The sequence below is a fragment of the Haliaeetus albicilla genome, chromosome 1 (genome assembly GCF_947461875.1).
Source record: "Haliaeetus albicilla chromosome 1, bHalAlb1.1, whole genome shotgun sequence".
Lineage (NCBI taxonomy): Eukaryota > Metazoa > Chordata > Aves > Accipitriformes > Accipitridae > Haliaeetus > Haliaeetus albicilla.
In genome coordinates, this window is record NC_091483.1 from 35,055,644 (window position 1) to 35,075,379 (window position 19,736).

Here is a 19,736-nt window from a genome sequence, read left to right on the forward strand (position 1 = left end):
TATCCACAGCATGCAGGAGATCACACCAAGAGCTTTCCCTTCCTGAGCAAATGCCCCTTGTACATGCCTGAACATCTCATAGACAAGACAGTTGTCTGCCTGTGAGTGTGTACCCACAGCAGTAACTGCCCGGATTCAGCTCATGTGTGGGGAGTTTCATGGGGAGGCTGGAGAGGACAAATGCATAGCATCCACGGGCAATGGATGCGCTTGAAGCACAGGCTGGTCTTTGGGGTGTACAGACACTAATGCCACCCTGTGCAGCCGGCTGGCAAGCCAAAAGCCGTGGAGGGGCAGCATGCTGCCAGCTTCCCCCGGGTGCGTGGCCAGGAGCCCTGTCGACCCCCCTGTGCCGCCGGGGCTATCTCCTCAGCTTGGGCCATGCCTCTCCGCTATGCCCGGTGGGAGAAGGCTCCTTTCCCAGGCGGCGGCAGGTGCCTTATCCTCTTGTTGTGCTGTTTTCCTCCGTCAGCCGCTGCTTTTGCTCTCCTTCTGCTCCGGGGGCTCCTTGGCAGCCCTCAAGGTCGAGGACCGGCGGCGGCCGGGCGGGCAGCTGTGCGCAGCACCAGGCCGGTGTTTTCGGGGGATACCCCCGCGTTCAAGGCTGCCGCTGCTTTCCCACGCCCGGCACAGGTGCTGCGGGACCCGGTTCTCACAACAATCCCAGGCCGATAAGGCGGCCACGCACAACGGGACGAGACGGGCCAGCGGAGCGGGGGGAGGGGGGGATGGCTTGGGGACCCTTTACATCCCCCAGCTCTTGTGGGGCGGCGGGCCCGAGCGTGCGCGGCCTGGGACCGCAGCTGCCCCGCCTGAGGCCATCCCCCCTCGCCACCAGACCCTGGCTGGAGGCTCCCCGGGTCAGCCCGGCGCAGCCCCCGCGGTAGCGGGGCGGGCCAGGGTCTCCGCCGGCGGCGGGCGGTGCCCGCGGTGCCCAATGGCTGCCCGCGCCCGGGCATAAAAGCGGCGGCGGCGGCAGTGGCGCGCTCCCCTCCGCTGGCCGGGCCCCCAGAGCCGCCGCCGCCGCCGCCGCCGCCGCCATGGGCCGCCGCCCGCCGCCGCCGCTCCGCCTGCTCCTGGTCCTCCTCAGCATCCTTCTGCCGCCGCCGCTGCTCCTGGCCGGGATCGCCGCCGGTGCCGGGACCCGCCGCGCCCGTGAGCCGGGGCCGAGGGGGGCGGGCCGGGAAGGGGGAGGGGTCCCTGCCCCATCCCGAGGGGCTGCGGTGGGCGCCCGCTGCCTCAGGGCTGCTTGCTGCCCCCTTCGCCAGCGGTGGGCTATGGGGGGGGGATGTCCCTGCCACTTAGGCTGTCCCCGTTCTCCCCAGTCCTCGGTGATGTGGGGGTTCCTGCCCTCCGTGGCATCCTTCCCACCCTGACAGCGTGGGGGGTCCTGCACCCTGAGTAGCCCTGTCCCGCTGCCTGGGGGAGGGGCTGGGGGTTCCCTGCCTTCCCTGGGTGGTGGGGAACGAGAGGCTGCAGTTCTCCCTCCAGCCCTGCACGAGGTCCTGGGGTGCCCCTGGCTGGTGCCAGTCCCCCCCTCTGCGGGGCTGTGCTGGGACCCCTAAGCGGAGCAGGGAGCTGCGTGGGGTGTGTGCCGGCGAGTGCTGGCCGTGGCTGCCCAGGCTGACCAGGGGCTGGCATCCCTCTCCCGCAGCGCCCGCCAGCCCCACGTGCGTGGCCTCACGCCAGGCTGCCTGCGGTGCTGGCTGCATCCCTGTTCCCTGGCTCTGCGATGGCGAGCAGCAGTGTCCTGATGGGACGGACGAGCAGTGTGGTGAGTGAGGGGAAGCTGGCACCCATCCTCTGTCGCGGGGTGGCTTGAGGGGCTGTGCTGTGTGAGCATCGAGGGGCCCAGCTGCTCTGGGGGGGTGGTGGGGCAGGGCAGGCCAGAGGCACCTGACTCCTTGCTGGCTCTGCCAGTGGCTCCTGTGTGGCACCCTGCAGGGATGTGTGTGCCCCAGAGCTCCCGGGGGATGTCTGTGGCACGGGGACATGTCCTGGATCCCAAGCTGAGCGAGGCAGCCCCCCACCTGCCCAAGAGCCCTGTTGGAGGCTGCTGTGGGCCAGCCCCTTGGCAGAGCCCCTCAGGCATTGCCAGCACCTGCCCCGTGCCAGGATGGAGGGGACCCTTGTGGTTGTGCTGGAGCAGTAGGTCCCAGTGACCATGTGCTGTCCCTGCAGATGTTGCCTGTGGTGGGGACCCCCATGTTTGGCAGTGTGACAACGGCCGGTGTGTTTCTAGCAGCTGGCGTTGCGATGGTGCTGCTGACTGCTTGGATGGCTCTGATGAGCAGGACTGCGGTACGTAGACTCTGCTGGGGGGGCTGAGTGGGGGTGGCTGGGGGCACAGGGCAGGGTGTGAGTGCTGCTCTGTTCCCTCAGTGTGTGGGGCAAAGAAGGTGCAGTGTCCCGGCACCCACCACTGCATCCCACACTGGGAGCTGTGCGATCGGCACCAGGACTGTGAGGATGGCTGGGATGAGGAAGGGTGTCCCCAGCAGCCCTGTCTGCCTGGGCAGTGGCAGTGCAGGAACAGGGTGTGCATCATGGCCGAGTGGAAGTGCAACGGGATTGACAACTGTGGTGATTCCTCGGATGAAGATGTCTGTGGTAAGCAAGCACGCTGGATGCTCCTCAGTGGGGTGAGACCTGTCCAGGCCATGTGTGATGTAAGGGGTACTTTGCCTTCCTGGGCCCCAGCTCCCCTTGGGATGCTGGCAAGCATCCCGGGAACCTGTTGATGCTTTGCGGGGCCTCCCCATGAGTCAGGCACCCACAGCCTTCCCTGTGCCCACCTGGTATCGGTCTGCCCTCCTGACATGAGCTGTGTGCACCATAGCTCCCTGCCCTCCTGGCATGATGCGGTGCGACGAGGGGAAGTGTATCCTGGAGTCCCTGATGTGCAATGATGAGGATGACTGTGTGGACGGCACTGATGAGCCCAGCACATGCGGTGAGTTGCGTGTGGCTGCCGGCCACTGCCTGTGTGGCTGGGGCCTGGGGGAGCCACAGAGCTGTCCTGCATTGTGTCACCCCTCTGCTGTGTCCCTGCAGGTCGGAGCTGCTTCGTACGCAACGGGGGCTGTGCAGAGACATGCACTGACACGCACTGGGGAGTGCAGTGCTCCTGTGGGGCCGGCTGGGTGCTGCAGGCCGATGGGCAGAACTGTGCTGGTAAGGAGAGGTCAGGGTGTACACACTTTGGGCATGTGCAGCCTCGGCTGCCAAAAGCAGGGTCTCCCCGGAGCCGGCGCTTGCATGGGAATGCCTGGCTCAGCCCTGCTCCTGCCTGCTTGTCACACCTGGCCCCACAAAGGCTGTGTCTAGGTCATGTCCCAGAGGCAGCTGGTGCGTTTTGGGGCTGGGGCCCAGGTCCTGGTATCTAGGGAGCCTGCCTGTGGTCCCTGGGGAGCAGTGGTGATGCTGTCTGGGGGTGGCTAGCCAGCTGTGTGGCAGGCTTCTGGCTGCACCTATCCCCGCAGATGTGGATGAGTGTTCCCTGGAGTACAGCCCCTGCAGCCAGCTGTGCAGCAACACCCTGGGCGCTTTCAGCTGCGCCTGCCTCCAGGGCTACACCCTGTGGCATGGCACCACCTGCGAAGTGGCAGGTAGGGTGAGCCGGGCAGCCCGGGCTGTCCGAGGGGCTGGGCCGTAACCCCAGCTAGCCAGGTCCCCGCTCACTGGCTGACATCCCCCTCGCCCTGGCAGACAATGCGACACAGATCCTGGTGGCCGTGGGGCAGGACCTGGCCCTTCTGGATGTGCGGACCCAAGCCTACCGGCCCCTGCTCTCCACCGATACCAAACCCCGCGCCCTGGTGTATGACCTGCTCCGAGAAACCTACTACTGGCTGACAGAGGAGGGCGAGCTCCGGGCTCATCTCCCAGGGAAGGGCACGCAGCCCCTCTATGCAGGTGGGGAGGAGTGAGGGTGCTGGGTGCCATAGTGGGGCTGAGATGGGAGCTGAGAGCTGGCCTGCCGCCCCAGCCCTGCCTTTCCTGTAGAGGAAGGGGCAACATGGGTTTTGCCCCCTGGCCCAGAGCAGGGGTGGTGTGCCTTAAATTGCTCTATCTCTGCAGATGCCGGGGAGGTGAACAGCATCTCTGTGGACTGGTTCACAGGCCAGCTGTACTGGGCCAGTAGCCACCCTGCAGCCATCTGCGCGGGGCTGGGCGATGGCAGGGGCTACGTGACAGTGCTGGGGAAGGACGTGGCACCAGAGCAGCTGACAGTGCATCCGGCTGCAAGGTGAGGTGTGAGTGAGCCAGGGTTGGCCCCGGGTTCCTGGGTGAGCGATGCTGGTGCTGACCATGTCATGCCTGCTGTGGGGCTGTGGCAGCACTGGTGTTATGCTGTGAAGTGGGTGCTTAGTGCCTGCCCCCAGGTCCCTGTACTGGGTCAATCGAGGGCAGAGGGGCCGAACAGTCATTGCTGCAGCTGGTATGGATGGTTCAAACTGGCGGGAGCTTACAGTGGTGTCCATGGAGGAGCCTGTGGGGCTGAGCCTGGACCATGTGGCTGGCAGGCTGTACTGGATCAGCGAGTACAAGGAGGTAGGGATGCAGGGCAGCAGAGTTCTGCCCCCCCAGGTGCTGGGAGGCGATGAGGTGGGAGTGGGGAGGGTGGCCCTGGTTCCCCTGTGGCTACAACCAAGGCATGGGAGGGAGCACGGAGCAGTGCCCAGGTCTTGCCACACATCCCTGGGCTGGGAGGCGGAAGGCACCACTGTGAGCCCCGTGGCTGTGGGACAGTGCCAGGGTGTGGGGTGCCACATGGTGACCATGCCTTGCCTTGTCCCCAGTCCATTGAGACGCTGCAGGTGGATGGCAGTGGGCGCCACTCCTTTCCCACTGTCCTGCGGAGCCACACGGAGCCACTGGGCCTGGCTGTGTTTGAGAGCCGGTTCTTCTGGACTGATGGCACAGAGCTGGTGTCGGCCACCCGGGTGTCTCCCCAGGAGCATGCAGTGTTGCTCCGTGCCCCTGTCTCGGCTTTCACTGTCCTGCATGCACTGCAGCAGCCTCCCCGTAAGTACCCTGCTGGGCGCCTGCACCAGTGCAGGGCTGGCAGCATCGCTGCTGCTTCCCTGGGTGCTGGGGGAGGCTGTGCTGGGTCCTGGAGCTCACTGGGTCCTGCCTGATGGCTCTCCTGGCCCTGTGATGAGGGGTTGTGGGAGAGGGGATCTATGAACCTGTAGGAAAGCAGCCGAGTCCCATGGCTTCAGGTAGACCTGAGCCCTCCTACCTCATGTGATACTGCTACCCTGCCTGGGGTAGCCAGCCCGCATCCAGCCCCAGGACAGCCTGTGTTTTTGGGGGATCAGGAGAGGCATGGGCGGTCACGGCTGCCTGAGCTCTTAATGTCCCCTTGCTTCCAGGAGACACTGCTGCGTGTGCTCCGGGCCTGTGCAGTCACCTTTGCCTTCTGTCCCCTGTGCACCCTCGGGGCTACAAGTGTGCATGTCCGGAGGGCCTTTTCCTCCTGCCCTCGGGGAAGTGCACAGGTAAGCAGTGTCTGCAAGGTGGGCTTGGCTGCCGGGGCTGGGACACATCACTGTGGGAGTCAGAGGGAAGGCCGTAAGGGGCTGTGGCTTTGGGATGAGGTTCCCAGCACACACCAGTGCTGTTACGTTTCTGCCTTGGTTTATGCTGGTGACCCCATCCAGTGCCCCTGGAGCCATGCTCACACACTGCCCTTGCACCCTGCAGAGCTGTCCATCGTGTATGCATCGGGGAAGGCCATCTCCCTGGTGCAGGTGGGCCCTGGAGCACACAGCAAACGGGTGCAGGAGTGGCAGGAGCCTCTCCATCTGCAAGACATGGACTGGCAGAGGTCGGTGCTCTACGGGACAGATGACCATGGGACGCTGCTGCGTGTTGTGGGGCACCCTGGTAGGAGAGAGGCTGTTGCAACTGGGCTGCCAGGTGAGACCCTATGAGGTGATGGAGGGCGTGCTCCCTGAGGCCTGAGGATCTCCTGGGTGCAGAGCCCCGCAGTCCCATGGTGCCCACGCTGGGGCTGTGCTGAGACACTGGGCAGCTGTGCCCTAGTTTTAGGGGCAGGAGGGACTAGGCAGAGGAGTGGGGTCATGGCACAGCCTTGTAACTGCTTGCCTGCCTACTCTTGCCAAGTCTGCTCTGTCCGTGTGGACATCCGCTCGGGGGACCTGTACTGGCTCGCGTGTAACCGGAGGGACATCGGAGTGATCCAGGCATCTGACATGTCCCCACGCATCCTGCACCATGCTCGCAGCAGCATCCAGCACCTCTTCTTGGACTGGCAGCGGGGTGCTCTGTACTGGTTAGCCCGTGGGCAGCCCCTGCAGCAGCTGAGCCTGGCTGGGGGTGCTCCGTGGGATGCCTGGAATGAGACCTGGCCTGGAGACCTGCCTGCAGCCATGGATAGCAGAGGCTTCAGCCTGCTCTGGAGCTCAGTCCTGGGTGAGTCCTGGGAGCAGGGAGAGCGGAGGTGGTTGCTATAGGCAGGAGTGACAAGCCATGCCCTACGTGCAGTAGCTCCCTGTCTGGGCAGTAGGGTGCTCTTGGGGCAGACTCTGTCCCGTGGCTCAGCCCCTGGCCTCAGCCATGAGGTCCCTGCCATAGCTGTGGGTTATGGGGGCACAGGGTGGGCCATGGGGTGGGCCACAAGGGGTGCCTGTGGGCCCCAGGGTCCTACACCATCCCTCTGCCTCGCAGGCCTACGGGCACTGAGTCTGACGAAGCAGCAAGCAGTCACGCTGGCACCCAGCTGGTCCCACGGCCTTGTGGCTGCCTTTGAACCATACCTGGTGTCAGCAAACGGGACGGCTCTGCTGCTGTGGGACCGGAGGACACTGGCCCTTGTGCTGTCCATGCCGGCAGCAAGCGTGCAGGGAGTGGTGGCCTTCGTAGGCTCGGAGCTGCAGGCTGGTAAGAGTGGCCACGGCTCTGTGCCTGGCCCTGGTGCTGTACCTGATGGGGCTGGGTGGCCCGTGGTGCTCTGAGCTGGGGCAGGGTGCCTGGCTGCTGGTGGCTATGTGGGGTGCTCTTGGAGGTGCCTGGAGTGTGGGGATGGCACAGCCCCAAATCCAGGCTCATGTTCCTGTGCCTCTGCCAGTGCCACCAAGCAAGGAGTCTGTCCTGCCGCTCCCTCCACCTGTGACCACCACTATGAAGACAACCACAAGTACCACTGCTGCTCAGCCCACTACCTCCACCACAAGACCTACACCAAGCAAGACCACCGCTGTGCCCACCACTACTCGTGCACCAACCGGCAAGGCTACCACATCACCAACCACCACCAGCCAGTCCACATCAACCAAGACCACCCCAGCACCAACCACTGCCCGGACCGTGCCAACCAAGACCACCACTGTGCAACCAGCTGCCACCACCACCACTCGGTCCTTGACAACCAAGACCACTACTCCATGGCCAACTACTATCACCCAGTGTCCAACCAGTCCTGCACGGGTAGTGCCGCATACCCCACCCCTCCCATCCAGCCCTGCACGCCCCCTGACCCCAGTCCTCCATCTCTCCTGTCCTCGCACGCATGTGCCCTGCCGTGATGGCACCGAGTGCGTGGACCAGGAGTACATGTGTGATGGGGAGAAGGACTGTGCAGATGGGTCTGATGAGGACGGGTGTGCCCAGCTCTGTGACACCCCAGGTAGGAGCCGTTCTTCAGTCCCCTGTGCAGCTGGGTTGCCCTGTGCCAGGGCTGCTGGCCGCTTCCTGGTGGGGTTGGTGGGGTGGGGCCCTGGGAAGGTCTGAGTGTGTCCTGGGCTCTGGTGCTTGTGATGTGGCATACTGGTTTCTTCTGAGCTTGGTGCTGGGCTGGAGGTGCTGTCAGAAGGGGATAGGGCTGGCCCTGCTGCTCGTGGTGACCTAGATGTGGCTGAGTTGAGACTGCCTCACTGGTCTTGCTTGGGACCTAGGCTGCTGGAGATGCACTGACTAGGAGGGACCAAGCCCTTTCGCTGTAGCATGGGGCCATTCTAGGTCACTGGGGGGCTAGCAGAGAGTCTGGGCACCCTGGCTGCCTACTGCAGGCTTAGCAAGGAGCCTTGTCTCCCCAGGGGCCTTCCACTGTGTGAGCGGAGCCATATGCATCGGGGCTGCGGAGCACTGCGATGGGGTGCCACAGTGCCCTGATGCCTCGGATGAGACAGGCTGCTGGAGCCCCACGCAGGAGTGCACCCTGCGCTGTGACGCTGCTACCCGCTGCATCCCTGAGAGCTGGCTGTGTGATGGCCATGCCGACTGCCTGGACCACACCGATGAGCAGGGCTGTGGTGAGACCCTGGGGCTGGATGGGACAGGGGCTTCTGGGGGTTGCCTGTCCCACAGGTGGGTGCACCAAGTTTCCTGTGGGTCCAGGAGCAGGCACTGCCTGGGGCAACCTGCTGAGCAGCTGGAGGGGCCATACCCTGCTCAGTGCCATGCCTGCGCTGGTGGGAAGGGGATGGGGATGGGGACAGGGATGGGAACAGTGCCACCGCTCAGCCCTGGACCTGCCCGCAGTGCCGAAGGAGTGCGGTCCTGCTGAGTTCCCCTGCCAGAGTGGGCAATGCGTGGCTCTGGCCCTGCGCTGTGATGGCGACCACGACTGCCGGGATGGCTCGGATGAGGAGGGCTGCGCTGTGCCCCGGCCGCTGCTCTGCCGTACGGGTGAGGTGGCGTGTCCCCGCAGCAGGGAGTGTGTGCCGGAGGCCTGGCGCTGTGATGGTGCCACCGACTGTGGGGATGGCACAGACGAGCAGGTGAGTGGGGTGGTGGGGACACAGCCTGTCCCCGCTCACTCCCAGGAGTGCTGGTGGCCCTGTTCACCTTCTGCTTTTTGTAGGGCTGTCCCTGGGAGGAAAGGCTGTGTGGGGACCAGCAGTGGGGCTGCTCCCATGGCCATAAGTGCATCCCTGATGTCTGGCGCTGCGACAGAGAAAGTGACTGCACAGACGGCAGCGATGAGGCTGGCTGTGAGCAACACCCTGCTTTTATCCCCTCTGTGTCTCACCCAGGGGCGGTTGGTGGGTGCCCAGCACAGAGGGAGGTGGGGACGTGTCTGTACAGAGGCGAAAGGCCCTGTGTGCTTCTTGCTTCTTCCAAGCATTTGTGGTGGTTCCAGGCCCCAGGTAGCTGTTCCTATAGGGCTGGTGGCCTTGGGATTGGGATAACCTGAAGCCAGGCTACAGGCACAGCTCTGAAGGTGGCTGCAGTGAGCCCTGGGCACCTTGCGGGAGCAGCTGAATCTGCCCCAGCTGAGCAAAAGGAGCTGGTGGATGAGGCTTAGGGCAGGTTTCCCTACATGTCCCTGCAGGCCAGCCTGCTCCCTGCCAGAGTCACGAGTACCCATGTGGGCTGAGGGCCTGCCTGAATGCATCCCTGGTGTGTGATGGCCAGCAGGACTGCACAGATGGCTCGGATGAGGGGGGGAACTGCTCTGTGCCCTGCCAGCGGTCCTGCGCTCATCTCTGCTACCCCTCGCCCCAGGGCCCTGTGAGTGCCAGCAGTCCTGGTCCAGGGGCTTACCCTGCCATGCTGCCCTGGTTCAGCTGCAGGAGGGAGCCTCATGTGTCCCCAAGGCAGGACCCTGACAGCCCCTTTCCCCGCAGCGGTGCTGGTGTGACCCAGGCTATCGGCTGGCCGAGGACAGTCTGTCCTGCGTGGACATAGACGAGTGCACGGAGTGGGGTGAGAGAGCCTGCAGCCAGACGTGCCTCAATGCCCCAGGGTCCTACAGCTGTGGCTGTCTCCCTGGCTACCTGCTGGAGCCTGACGGACGTGTCTGCAAACTCACTGGTAAGCCCTGTGACGGTCAAGCAGCACCAAAGGTCCATGGCACTCCAGGGTACACCAGGAGCCGGTGGGTACCTGCCCCCCGTGCCTGCTGCCCATGAGCCTTGTAGTCCCATGAATGGTCCTGTCCCCTCTGCCATGTGGCCTCCCGGGCCTCACTCAGCTGTGAGCTGCTGCTTGCCAGCCCATGGCTGATTGGAAGATCCACCTGCACTAGCTAAGGAACATGCTGTGCGGCAGGGCCGAGTCCCAGCAGGCTCCAATGCCTGTGAGCGCCATGATTCCTGCCTGTGTGTGCTGGGGCCACCAGCACTGAGCAGAGTCTGGGTGCCTGTGTTGCCCCAGGACCAGAGCCCATGTTGCTCGTGGCCGTGCAGTCAGAGGTGTTGTCCTATGGCCTGCGGAGTGGGCGTGAGGAGGTGCTACTGGCTACTGACAAGGATCGCATTGTCTTCTCACTCGACTATGACCTGGTGGAGAGGAAAGTCTTCTGGATGGACTTGGCCACAGAAAGCATCCGCTGGCAGGACCTCGACTCGGGCAAGAAAGGCACACTGGTGAAAGGTGGGCTGTGACAGTGTGGGGTTAGCAGGGCTGGCCCCTCTGTGGCTGTGCAATCTCCAGGTTGCAGTGGGTGCCAGGCTCTGTCCCCTTGTGTGGAGAGGTGCTGGTGGGAGCAGGGTTGGGTGGAGCCAGACCTCTTGGGATGGAGGGGACCTGGGCAGGGAGCATTGTGCCAAAGGGCCATGCAGCTGTCACCCCACGGGTGCTGACTCTTGAGTGCATTGCAGGTGTGAGATCAGACTGTGTAGCAGTGGACTGGCTTGGGAGGAACTTGTACTGGACAGATGGGGCAGCAGGGCAGGTGCTGGCCACTCGCCTGGGGGCTGCCTGGCGAGGGATACCAGAGTACACTGTGGTGATGGATGGAGACCTGGACCAGCCCCACTCCCTGGTGCTCCAGCCTCTGGCAGGGTAAGTCTGGGACAAGAGGATATGGGGACCTCCTTGCCATCCCTGCCCTGCCCTGCTTTCCTCCACAGAGGCAGGTGGACAGGCTGGGGAAGAGTTGGGATGGCCTCACCTGGGTGCTGTTGGGGATGTGCAAGTGGGGAAGAAGGCACCTGCCCCTGCCCTGGGTGGAGCTCTCAGTGCATCCCTGATGGGATGGGAAGCTCCATGCTGCTCCTCTGGGCTGCCCTGGTACTGGGACGATACTGTGCCAGGTCTGTGGGCCAGCACCTCTCTTCCCACCAGGCTGTTGTACTGGTCAGAGGTGGGGAGCCACCCACGGCTGATGGAGGCCACCATGGATGGGAGTCGGCGGCATGTGCTGCTGGCCCAGGGGCTGGGTTGGCCCACAGCACTGGCCCTCGACCTCCCCACCTGGAGAATCTTCTGGCTGGATGAGAAGCTGGGTAGCATTGGTTCTGCACATCTGGATGGCACCAGTGTGAAGGTCTGTGGTGTGGCTCTGGTGATGGGTTCCTGATGGGAGCCAGGGTGGGTGCTCACAGCCTCTCTGCCAGGTCCTGCAGCTGGGCTGGGTCCGGAGCCCCTTCGCAGCGGCGGTGTGCGAGGGGCAGCTCTACTGGTCGGAGAGGAAGGCATGGTCCGTGCAGCAAGTGGACAAGACCAGTGGCAAGAACAGAACCGTGCTGCTCAAGCGACACGGGCAGCCCCATGGCCTCCAGGTACCTACCTGGGGGAGCCCTGAACCATGCTGTGCCAGCTCTGCTGGGGGTGCCACCCTGCACGGCCCCGCCATCCTCTGAGTGCAGAGCTACTGGGAGCTGTACCCCCATCCTGGTGGTCTTTGGGCAGCAGTCCTTGCGGTCAAGGGTCTCTGGTCCTCTTGGAGCATCTCTGCCCCACCATTCTGCCCCCAGCTGGGCCGCGTCCGGGCCTTGGCAGCATGGCGTGGTGTCAGTCATGCTGGGCACTGGCAGGGCTGTGAGGCTGAGCCTGCCCTTCCCACAGGTGATGCACCCAGCCCTGCGCCCGGTAGCCCCTAACCCGTGTGTGTCACGCGGCTGCTCCCACCTGTGCCTGCTGAGTGCCAGGCATGCCGGGCAGTGCCGGTGCCCTGCCAGGCTGATCCTGGCCGCTGATGAGACCACCTGCCTGCCCCTCCGCGATTCGGCCTTTGCCCTCCTGGTGTCACCGGCAGCCGTGGCACAGGTACTGTCCTCCTGAGCAGGCCCTGAGGGCTGCTGTCCTCGCTGTCATCAGGGGAGTGGGGTCCCTGTCCTAGCGCTGCCTCCTTCCTCCAGGTCTACCTGAAGGACCTGCCTGCAATGGCTGGATCCCAAGGCCTTCCCCCACACCAAGCCCTGCCCTTGGCCAAGGTGGGCCGCCTGACAGCCATCGACTACACAGTGAAAGACAAGAGCCTGTACTTTGCGGAGGTGGGGGGTGACTCCATTGGGCTGCTGCGCCTGAAGGACTGGGGCCGGCTGTCCTGGAAGCAGGCGGTGGCTGTGGAGGGCACGGTGACGTCCTTGGCCCTGGACTGGCTGAGTGGGAACCTGTATTGGATCGGGGGGCAGCCGCCCAGCATCCGTGTGGCAGCTCCGGGGGGGCAGTGGACCCTGGTGCTGCTCAGCCAGGGGCTGCAGGGCGCTGCCTGGCTGGCGCTGTGTCCTCATGCTTCCACCATGTGCTTTGTCACGGCAGCAGGCAGCCACCGGCCCAGCGCCGCAGTGGAGTGCGCGGCTATGGATGGCACTGGCCGCAGAGTGGTCTGGAGGAGAGCCCGGGCTCCCACTGGCCTCGCCTTTGGGGGTGCCAGCACCCGGCTGTACTGGGCAGACCGTGGTGAGTGTGGGCTGAGCCAGGGCACTGCTGGGGGTGTAGCAGTGGTTCAGGCACTCGGTCCGCAGGGCACAGCCTAGCACAGCCCCAAGGTGCAGCCCGGAGCCCTCCGTGCTCCCACATCTGATGTCCCCGCGTCTCTGCCCTGCAGAGAGAGGTGCCATCAGCAGCATTGAGCTGGACGGATCCCACTTCCGGGTGGTGCGGGAAGGGCTGCATGGCCTCTCGCTCTTTGCCATCGGAGAAGGCTTTCTGCTCTGGAGCACGACCTCAACCAATGGTGAGTCCATTTGCTGTGCTTTGTCCAGCTCCTCCTACTGCACCAGGACACAGGGGTGTCTGCTAGTCTCCATGGGGTGCTGCCTGCCCCTCCCCGGGATGAAGGGCAGGCTGGGGGACCCCACCTCCTGTTCTGGGCACCCTTGCGAGAGGAGATGGAGCAGTGCTGACCCCATGTGTCTCCCAGGCTCCAGCAAGATCTGGCACAGCCGGCTGGAGCGGGCTGAGAGCTGGTGGTTCCCAATGGAACAGGAGTTGGTAGCCATAAGGATTTACAGCCAGTTCTCACAGGAAGGTGGGTCTGGGGCTGCCCTAGGCTGGGGCGCTGGGGGGGGGCTGAGCCATGCCCCGTGGTGGCCATGCTAACCCATGCTGTTTTGGCAGGCACCAACAGCTGTGCAAAGAGCAATGGGGGCTGTGCCCAGCTCTGCCTGCCCAACCCTGCAGGGCGGCTGTGCCGCTGCTCCCCTGGCTACCACCTGGTGCGTGGGGTGGCATGCATGCCTGCATTGCCCTGCCCGGCCCCACTCCAGGCCTGCCCTGACCTCCAGAGCTGCATCTCCGAAGAGCAGGTCTGCAATGGGCACCCTGACTGCGTTGACAGCTCCGATGAGTCTGGCTGTGAGTGCCTGCCCGTGGCAGGGGCGTGCAAGGGTCCTGGCTGCGCACGGGGTGGGGAGCCTGCCCAGTCTCCCCCAGTTTGGGAAGGGGGGTCTCACCTGGGTTTCTGCTGACCTATGCCCATCCCTCCAGGCCCCTCTGTGGAGGTGGGGACACAGGTCCCCACAGTGGCACCACCCAGAATGTCCCATGTGGAAGAACAGAAACCAGCCTTACCCACAGCTGCACCCAAGCCTCAGCAGCCCGGCACCAGCCTGCCCGCAGGCCCTGGCCCCCAGGAGCATGGAGAGCCCTTCGTCGTACACCCCAGCACTGAGGAGGTGCTGGGGGCTGTGCCATGCAGCAGTGAGACATGTAACCTGCGCGGGGACTGCGCTATCGAGGCTGGGCGAGTGACATGCCACTGCGCCCTGGGCTATCGTGGCAACTACTGTGAGGAGGCAGAGGTGAAGCCTGTTGCAGGACCTATTGCCCTGGGGGTGGCTGTTCTCCTGCTGCTCACTGTTGCTGCTGTGGGGGCCCTGGCCTACATGCGGAGGCGGGACAGGCGGAGGAGGTGAGCTCTGGGGCTGGGCTGGGCCAGGTACAACTGGGGATGGAGAGGGACACGGTCTCCCCGCCCAGGGACAGCCGTGGTGTCCTGGGGCACTCCTGGGCTATGTGGAAAGCTCCGATCACCCTGGCAGGCTGTTACCGGGGATTTATGGCAGGACCTTGGGATCTGCCCCATCGCTAGGAGATGGCCATGCCATCCTCAGTGTACTTTTTTTCCTCCCCAGGACCTCAAGCACTGCCTCCACCCGAGTGCTGACCTTGTACCACCGTGAAAGCGATCCTGAGGAAGAGGATGATGAGGAGGAAGAGCTTCCACCCAAGAGCGATACCTTTGTGAATGAAGCTTACGATGGGAAAGAGGTGAGTAGCATCTGGAGCAGGCCCTGGTAGGGACCCCCCTGCCACTGTGGGGTGCCCCAAAGACACCCCCCCCCCGGCCCCCATATGCAGATCCTTCCCCAGGCCCAGCGCTGGCATGGTGCCCACTCCTGAGGCAAGCTCTGCCCTCCTGCTGGGGAAGAGGGGCAAGACCTGGGGGTGCCTAGAGTCTGGCTGGTACAGGGGCTGTGCCCCTCCATCTGTGGCTGGAGCCCCTCTGCCAAGATGTGGGGTGGGCCCAGGGAGGCTGGCTCAGACTCATCCTTGATGCACCTGTCTGTGATCTCTGCAGGAGCTGCCAGCCCCGCTGAGGAAGGGACCATCTTGCCCTGACACTGTATTTTCATAAAGGAATGTTGTGCAGCATCTCTGGTGCTATTGTGGTTTGTGTCTGGGCTGGGAAGGGGAGGTTGGTTTGCTCTTCCCAGATCTCTAAGCTCTAGGGAACTTACAGTCCAGAGCAAAAAGCTTTGGGAGGCTTTTTGGGAAGTCTCCAGCTCCAACACATTCTCTCAGCCACCTGAATTTGATCTCCCCCTGAATCACACAGGGCATCCTGTACCATCCCTTAATCACACTTAGGGCATCTCAATCCACTGTCCCTCTGCAGCAAGGCTTAGCTTGCTGACCAGGGTGCTTTGGGCTCTCCTGGGGTAGAAATCTGGCCAAATAGCTCTGCAAGGAAGCTGGTTCAGCTCTTGCCTATGCAGGGTGCCAAGCAGCATTTTATAGTGCAGTTCTGACTTCCTGAGTGTCTCTTACAAACCAGTGAGACCAGTTTTACTGCCTCACACCAAGCTAATGATGAAAGGGGAAATATATGCTATTTTTTTCCCTGTCATCTCTCTTTTTTTTTTTTTTTCCTCCCCCCCCACCCCGCCCCTGAAGTGGCTGTACTCAGGGAATGAGAAACCTCTTCCAGAGCTGATTTTGACCATGGGGGAAAAGTCCTTGAGGAAGGTGCTATAAAAGCTACCTGTACCCTTTTACAGACCTTTCATCCCTGCTTCAGGCAAAGCATGGGGGAGCTGGGTTAACCTTGCACACTGGCTGTCAGCCCAGCCTGCCTGGCAGAAAGCCCATAACCATCCCACAGCACAGACCCATTCCTCTTCATTTATTTTGCTGTTTGCACAGCCCTGAGTTGAGCAGAGACATGTGGGAGGTGCTCCCCTCCCCTATTTCCAGCCCTGAAGGCTACAAGGTGCTAACCTATACCATGCTCACGTGGGAACACCGGAGCTGCCTTTGCCTAAGCTTGCTGTGCAGTGCAGCAGGATGAGCTAAAAGCTGCATGGAGGCACTGGAGCCATGGCTGGTCCTCAACTCAGCATGGCTTTGGCACAGTTGTGGGGCCCGGAGCACAGCAGGCTTTTGAGGAGGTTGCAGAGATTCAAGCCAGGTCCTTGGTTTTGTTTCCAGCCTGCCCTGAGGGTACCCCAAGAGAATGGCACGGCTTGGAGGGGCAGGAGACAGCGCTGCTCTTAGTGTCAGGCAGGCGGGCTGGCCTGTGCCCACTGCTGTCCCTGTGCTGGGGCTACAAGTCGGAGTCACAAGGCAGGGTGCTCCTCTGGTGCTGTCCATCTCGCTCATCCTCCAGGATGTCCCAGGGACTGCGGTAAGCCCCAGTGGTGGAGCACGGCCCAGCCTCCAGCACAGGGCTGGGGGGCAGTTTGGGGGCCCTGCGCTGCTTGCAGCAGTGGTGGAAGCTGAGGGTGAGGGCCAGCCCCCCCAAGATCTCCAGGCAGCTTCCCAAGTAGCTCAGCACCAAGCTGTAGCCTACAACCAGCGTGCTGCTAGCGGGTGCAGGCAGTGCCCACAGCTTGTGGGTGTACCAGGAGGCAGGCACGAGGCTCAGCAGCCCTGAGAGGAGCAGCACAAGCCCTGCCACACCAGCCAGCAGGTGCTGTGGCTCCTTCTGCCAGCAGCGAACCCCCAGGGCAGCCATCACCAAGCCCAGGAAGGTGAGCACCAGCGAGGTAGGCATCAGCCCTTGGGCCACTCGCACAGGCACCTGCTCAAAGTAGCCCAGGTCATCAGCCTGCCCACAGTGGCGGTTGTGGCTGCTCTGCCGCTCACTGCACATGTCCCAGATGCCCTGCTCTAAGACGAGGTCAACGGGCTGGTTGGGTATGAGGCTCACCTGCCTCCAGCTGGGTGCCAGCGTGCCTGTGAGTGTCAGCAGGAGCCCGCAGGGGCACAGCACCAGCCCCACGATCATCGCTGTCGGCGTCCGCATGCTGGAGAGGTGGGTGAAGCAGGCTCCAGGGTGCTTCTGCTTGCCAGAGGCAGGGACGTCCGTGGGGGTTCTGGGAGAAAGCAGAGGCTTACCGCTGCTGCCCGTCACCTGGGCAGAAGAGGTGGCGCTGGTGCCCCTGGGCTGCTCGGTGCAGGCAGGGATAACCCACAGTCAGGCAGTAGTCCCAGGGCCCCCCGAAGCCAGCGCAGGCCACCGTCCTGGCTGTGCCCAGGACTGTGGGGAGGTGCCAGCGGCAGAAGGAAGTGCAGGCAGGGAGGAGCCCGGCACAGGTAGGGCTGGCTGGCACCCAGCCCTGAGTGCTGCTGCAGGGGCAGCACCTGCCAGGGGTGCAGGAGCCTGCGGGAACCGCTGAAGCTCTGGTAGGGGGGCGGGGGTCCTGGGAGCAGTCAGCCATCCCCGGGCTGCTGCAGATGGCACTGGGATGTCTCAGCGTCACCGCTTGGGAGGGCTTGGCAGTGCTTGGTCCCTACTCCTCCCTTCTGGGGAAGCACAGGACCCTGTTATGGCTTGCTTAAACTGGCTGCGAACTTATTTTACTATCTACTGAATTAATTTATGAAAAATCATTAATTAAGATGAAATGCTAGTGGCTCTCACAGTTGGTAAGGACGCCGTGGTCCTCCCCAGGCCCAGGAGACCTTCCCAACCCCTGGTCTTCATCTTCTTGCTGTTCATCCCAGCAAGCATCTCGTCCTTCAGGGACAGCTCCTGAGCTTGGCCCTGCTCTTCCCTTCCCATGCTGTGCTCAGAGGCCACCCGCAGGCACAGCAGTCTGGATCTCAGCGGGTGAAGCCCCTGGGATGTCCACTGAGATAGGTATGGGAAGTCACCACATTTGAAGAACCTCTATGTGAGGTTTTGAGCCCCAAAATGCACTGGTCTTGGGCCTCTCCAAATTTCCCTGAATTTCTGCCAGTCACGCTGAGCCCAAAAGAGGGCAGCATCCTCTGTGGATTAATTTGGGATGAGCAACCCCGGCTGATCTAGAGGGCTGCATGTGTGTACCTCAGCACCTTTGCATTGCTGGATTGGTGGCCTCGGCCACCTGGAGGGCTGGGTGGGTCTGTGCTGGACCAGCTGCTGGACCGGCTCCCTTCCCCACTCCTCTGTCCCACCCCTATTGCTCAAGTGCCCCTGAAGCCCTTCTGCTCTGTGGGTGCCAGATCATTTTGGGGATTGGATTGCAGAGCTGTTGATCACTGGATCTCAGCCCAGCTGGAAGGCAGGGGTGGGTTGGACTCAGCCAGAGGCTCATGTCCCCAGCTGTGTCTGCAGGGCATCAATGCTGACAGCCAGCTGTGCATAGGTCCAGACTGGGGACACCTGGCTTTGTCGTATACAGGTAGTAATTTGCTAAAATTTGGTACTCCTCAGCTGAGAAACTAAGCTAGGGATTGCTGTTTCTCTTTCTGTCCCATTAACTTTTTTAACTTTTACCCCACTCCAACCATTGACTCCATGCCAAGCCACCCATTACTGCCCTTGGAACTGTGGGTCCAACCAAAACACTAAATGCTGCCTGCCTGATGTGTTGCCTGAGGCTGCCTTCTGCCATGGGACCCCTGCCCCTGACAGGAGCAGGAGCTGAAAGTCTGAAATCTCTTAGTCCTGACTCTCGCAGGAGGCTGTATTTTCCTTTCCATGTGGACACGAGGTGGAGGTTGGCTCTGAGAAGACATAGTCCTCCTGGGGGAGAGGGAGGCAGAGAGAAAGGGCTGGTAGTGACCTGGCTGGCTATGTATGAGGGCTCATCAGTGCCATTTGGCTTCTGAGCTCAGGAGATTTTTACTAAGGTGACAAAACACAGCTCAGTGGCAATGCTGGCAGATAAAGCAGTGGTGACCTGCGGAGTAGCCAGGCCATGCTATAGCTGTGAGCAGGTGGGAGCAAGACCTGAGCTCTGTGTTGCTGGCAAGGGCTTGGCCCCCCCCCATCCCAGATGTGCAGGCAGGGCATGCGCTAGCCCTGCTGGAAAGGGGGAAATTCTGCATCTTGTCAGATTTGCCCACGTTTTTCCCAGACAGGCCAAGAAACCTAGAGGCCTGCTGCTCAGGATGCGAGGGGTGCCACAGGTACCCCCACCCTGGGCTTTGCAGTGCCTGCCCTAGGGTGCCTCTTGTCTGCTCCCCCAGCAATGCTCTGCCCCTCTTGCCCTCGCTCTCACAGGCTTGGCTTTGGGAGGTGGCCACTGCTTGGATCTGCAGCAGCAAGTAGAAGCTGGGTGCTGGGAGCATCACAATTAAGCAGCAGTGTCAGATTTAACAACCCGGGCCCTTCCGATTTATTAATAATGCCGAGGAGGATGCATCTGCCCTTCGGGCAGGAGCCCAGGCTTCTGATTGTGGGGCAACAATAAGCAGATTAGGTGATGTGGCCCTGGTGCTGGATGACCTGCTCTGAGTAAGCTCACGGAAGGAAACAGGATTAACAGAGCTGTTTCCCGATACCACAAAGTTATAGATTGTTCATTTCTTCCCTTTTACTTTCTAATGAGGTTGTATGAAAAGCAATTCAAAGCAGAGCCTGGCCCTTTCCAAGCTCTGGGGAAGCATTTAAAGCCATCTGGTCACAGAGATAAAATGGTCTGGCTGAAACTGCCTTCCTTCCCATGTTTCCCTAGCTGCTGGGTGGGGAGAGCCACCTTACTTGGTGTTTCCTACTTCTCCAAGGCTGTGACTTAGTTTTTTCTATCTTGGCAAAGTCATCTCTAAGAACGTGATGGAAACCGTACCCAGACCTGGTTGAGCTGGCTTGCATTTTCTTATTATTTTTTAAACATATACACACACACCCCCCTTTGTAAATTGGAGGAGCAGCAGAAGGCCTTGAGCTAACTGGAACTGGAAAAGATCCAGGGCAGGATGGTCAGAGCTTGAGCTTGATTCCAAGAAAAAAAAAAAAAAACAAAAAAACCCCGAAACACGATGAGCTATTGAGTGCCGGGTTGCTGCTTCCAGCCTCAGATACCCTGCGCCACTGAAGTCTGGGAATGCATTCAGGACACCATTGCTGTGTTCAGTCTGTCCCCTGCCTCCCTAGGTATCTGCTT

At 62.2% G+C, this 19,736-nt stretch overlaps 2 protein-coding genes across 2 annotated transcripts; one reads left to right on the plus strand and one right to left on the minus strand.

The window, feature by feature from the left end:
• The first annotated feature begins 1,040 nt into the window (after window positions 1–1,040).
• On the plus strand, window positions 1,041–14,792 carry LOC138686423 (low-density lipoprotein receptor-related protein 2-like). The gene is made up of 33 exons (XM_069789361.1): window positions 1,041–1,155; window positions 1,655–1,774; window positions 2,182–2,301; window positions 2,383–2,610; window positions 2,840–2,953; window positions 3,055–3,174; window positions 3,483–3,608; window positions 3,709–3,915; window positions 4,081–4,249; window positions 4,386–4,554; window positions 4,803–5,028; window positions 5,379–5,504; window positions 5,710–5,925; window positions 6,133–6,441; window positions 6,697–6,909; window positions 7,097–7,654; window positions 8,064–8,279; window positions 8,509–8,747; window positions 8,831–8,960; window positions 9,302–9,480; window positions 9,597–9,783; window positions 10,126–10,344; window positions 10,572–10,755; window positions 11,038–11,239; window positions 11,310–11,474; window positions 11,761–11,961; window positions 12,054–12,597; window positions 12,746–12,874; window positions 13,061–13,168; window positions 13,258–13,494; window positions 13,627–14,050; window positions 14,274–14,409; window positions 14,720–14,792. Exons 1-33 carry the CDS (start codon window positions 1,041–1,043, stop codon window positions 14,774–14,776), a joined length of 6,693 nt encoding a protein of 2,230 aa, XP_069645462.1. The 3' UTR covers window positions 14,777–14,792.
• A 394-nt stretch (window positions 14,793–15,186) lies between these two features.
• CLDN23 (claudin 23) lies at window positions 15,187–16,882 on the minus strand. Its single transcript, XM_069782958.1, has one exon. It carries the CDS (start codon window positions 16,664–16,666, stop codon window positions 15,965–15,967), a length of 702 nt encoding a protein of 233 aa, XP_069639059.1. The 5' UTR covers window positions 16,667–16,882; the 3' UTR covers window positions 15,187–15,964.
• Between the last annotated feature and the right edge of the window lie 2,854 nt (window positions 16,883–19,736).

Bases quoted from the DNA above. Each gene is read 5' to 3' on its own strand.
- CLDN23 (XM_069782958.1), bottom strand. From the start codon at position 16,666: ATGCGGACGCCGACAGCGATGATCGTGGGGCTGGTGCTGTGCCCCTGC.
- LOC138686423 (XM_069789361.1), top strand. From the start codon at position 1,041: ATGGGCCGCCGCCCGCCGCCGCCGCTCCGCCTGCTCCTGGTCCTCCTC. The intron at 8,748-8,830 runs GTGAGTGGGGTG...TGCTTTTTGTAG, and splicing joins GGGATGGCACAGACGAGCAG to GGCTGTCCCTGGGAGGAAAG. The intron at 9,481-9,596 runs GTGAGTGCCAGC...CTTTCCCCGCAG, and splicing joins ACCCCTCGCCCCAGGGCCCT to CGGTGCTGGTGTGACCCAGG.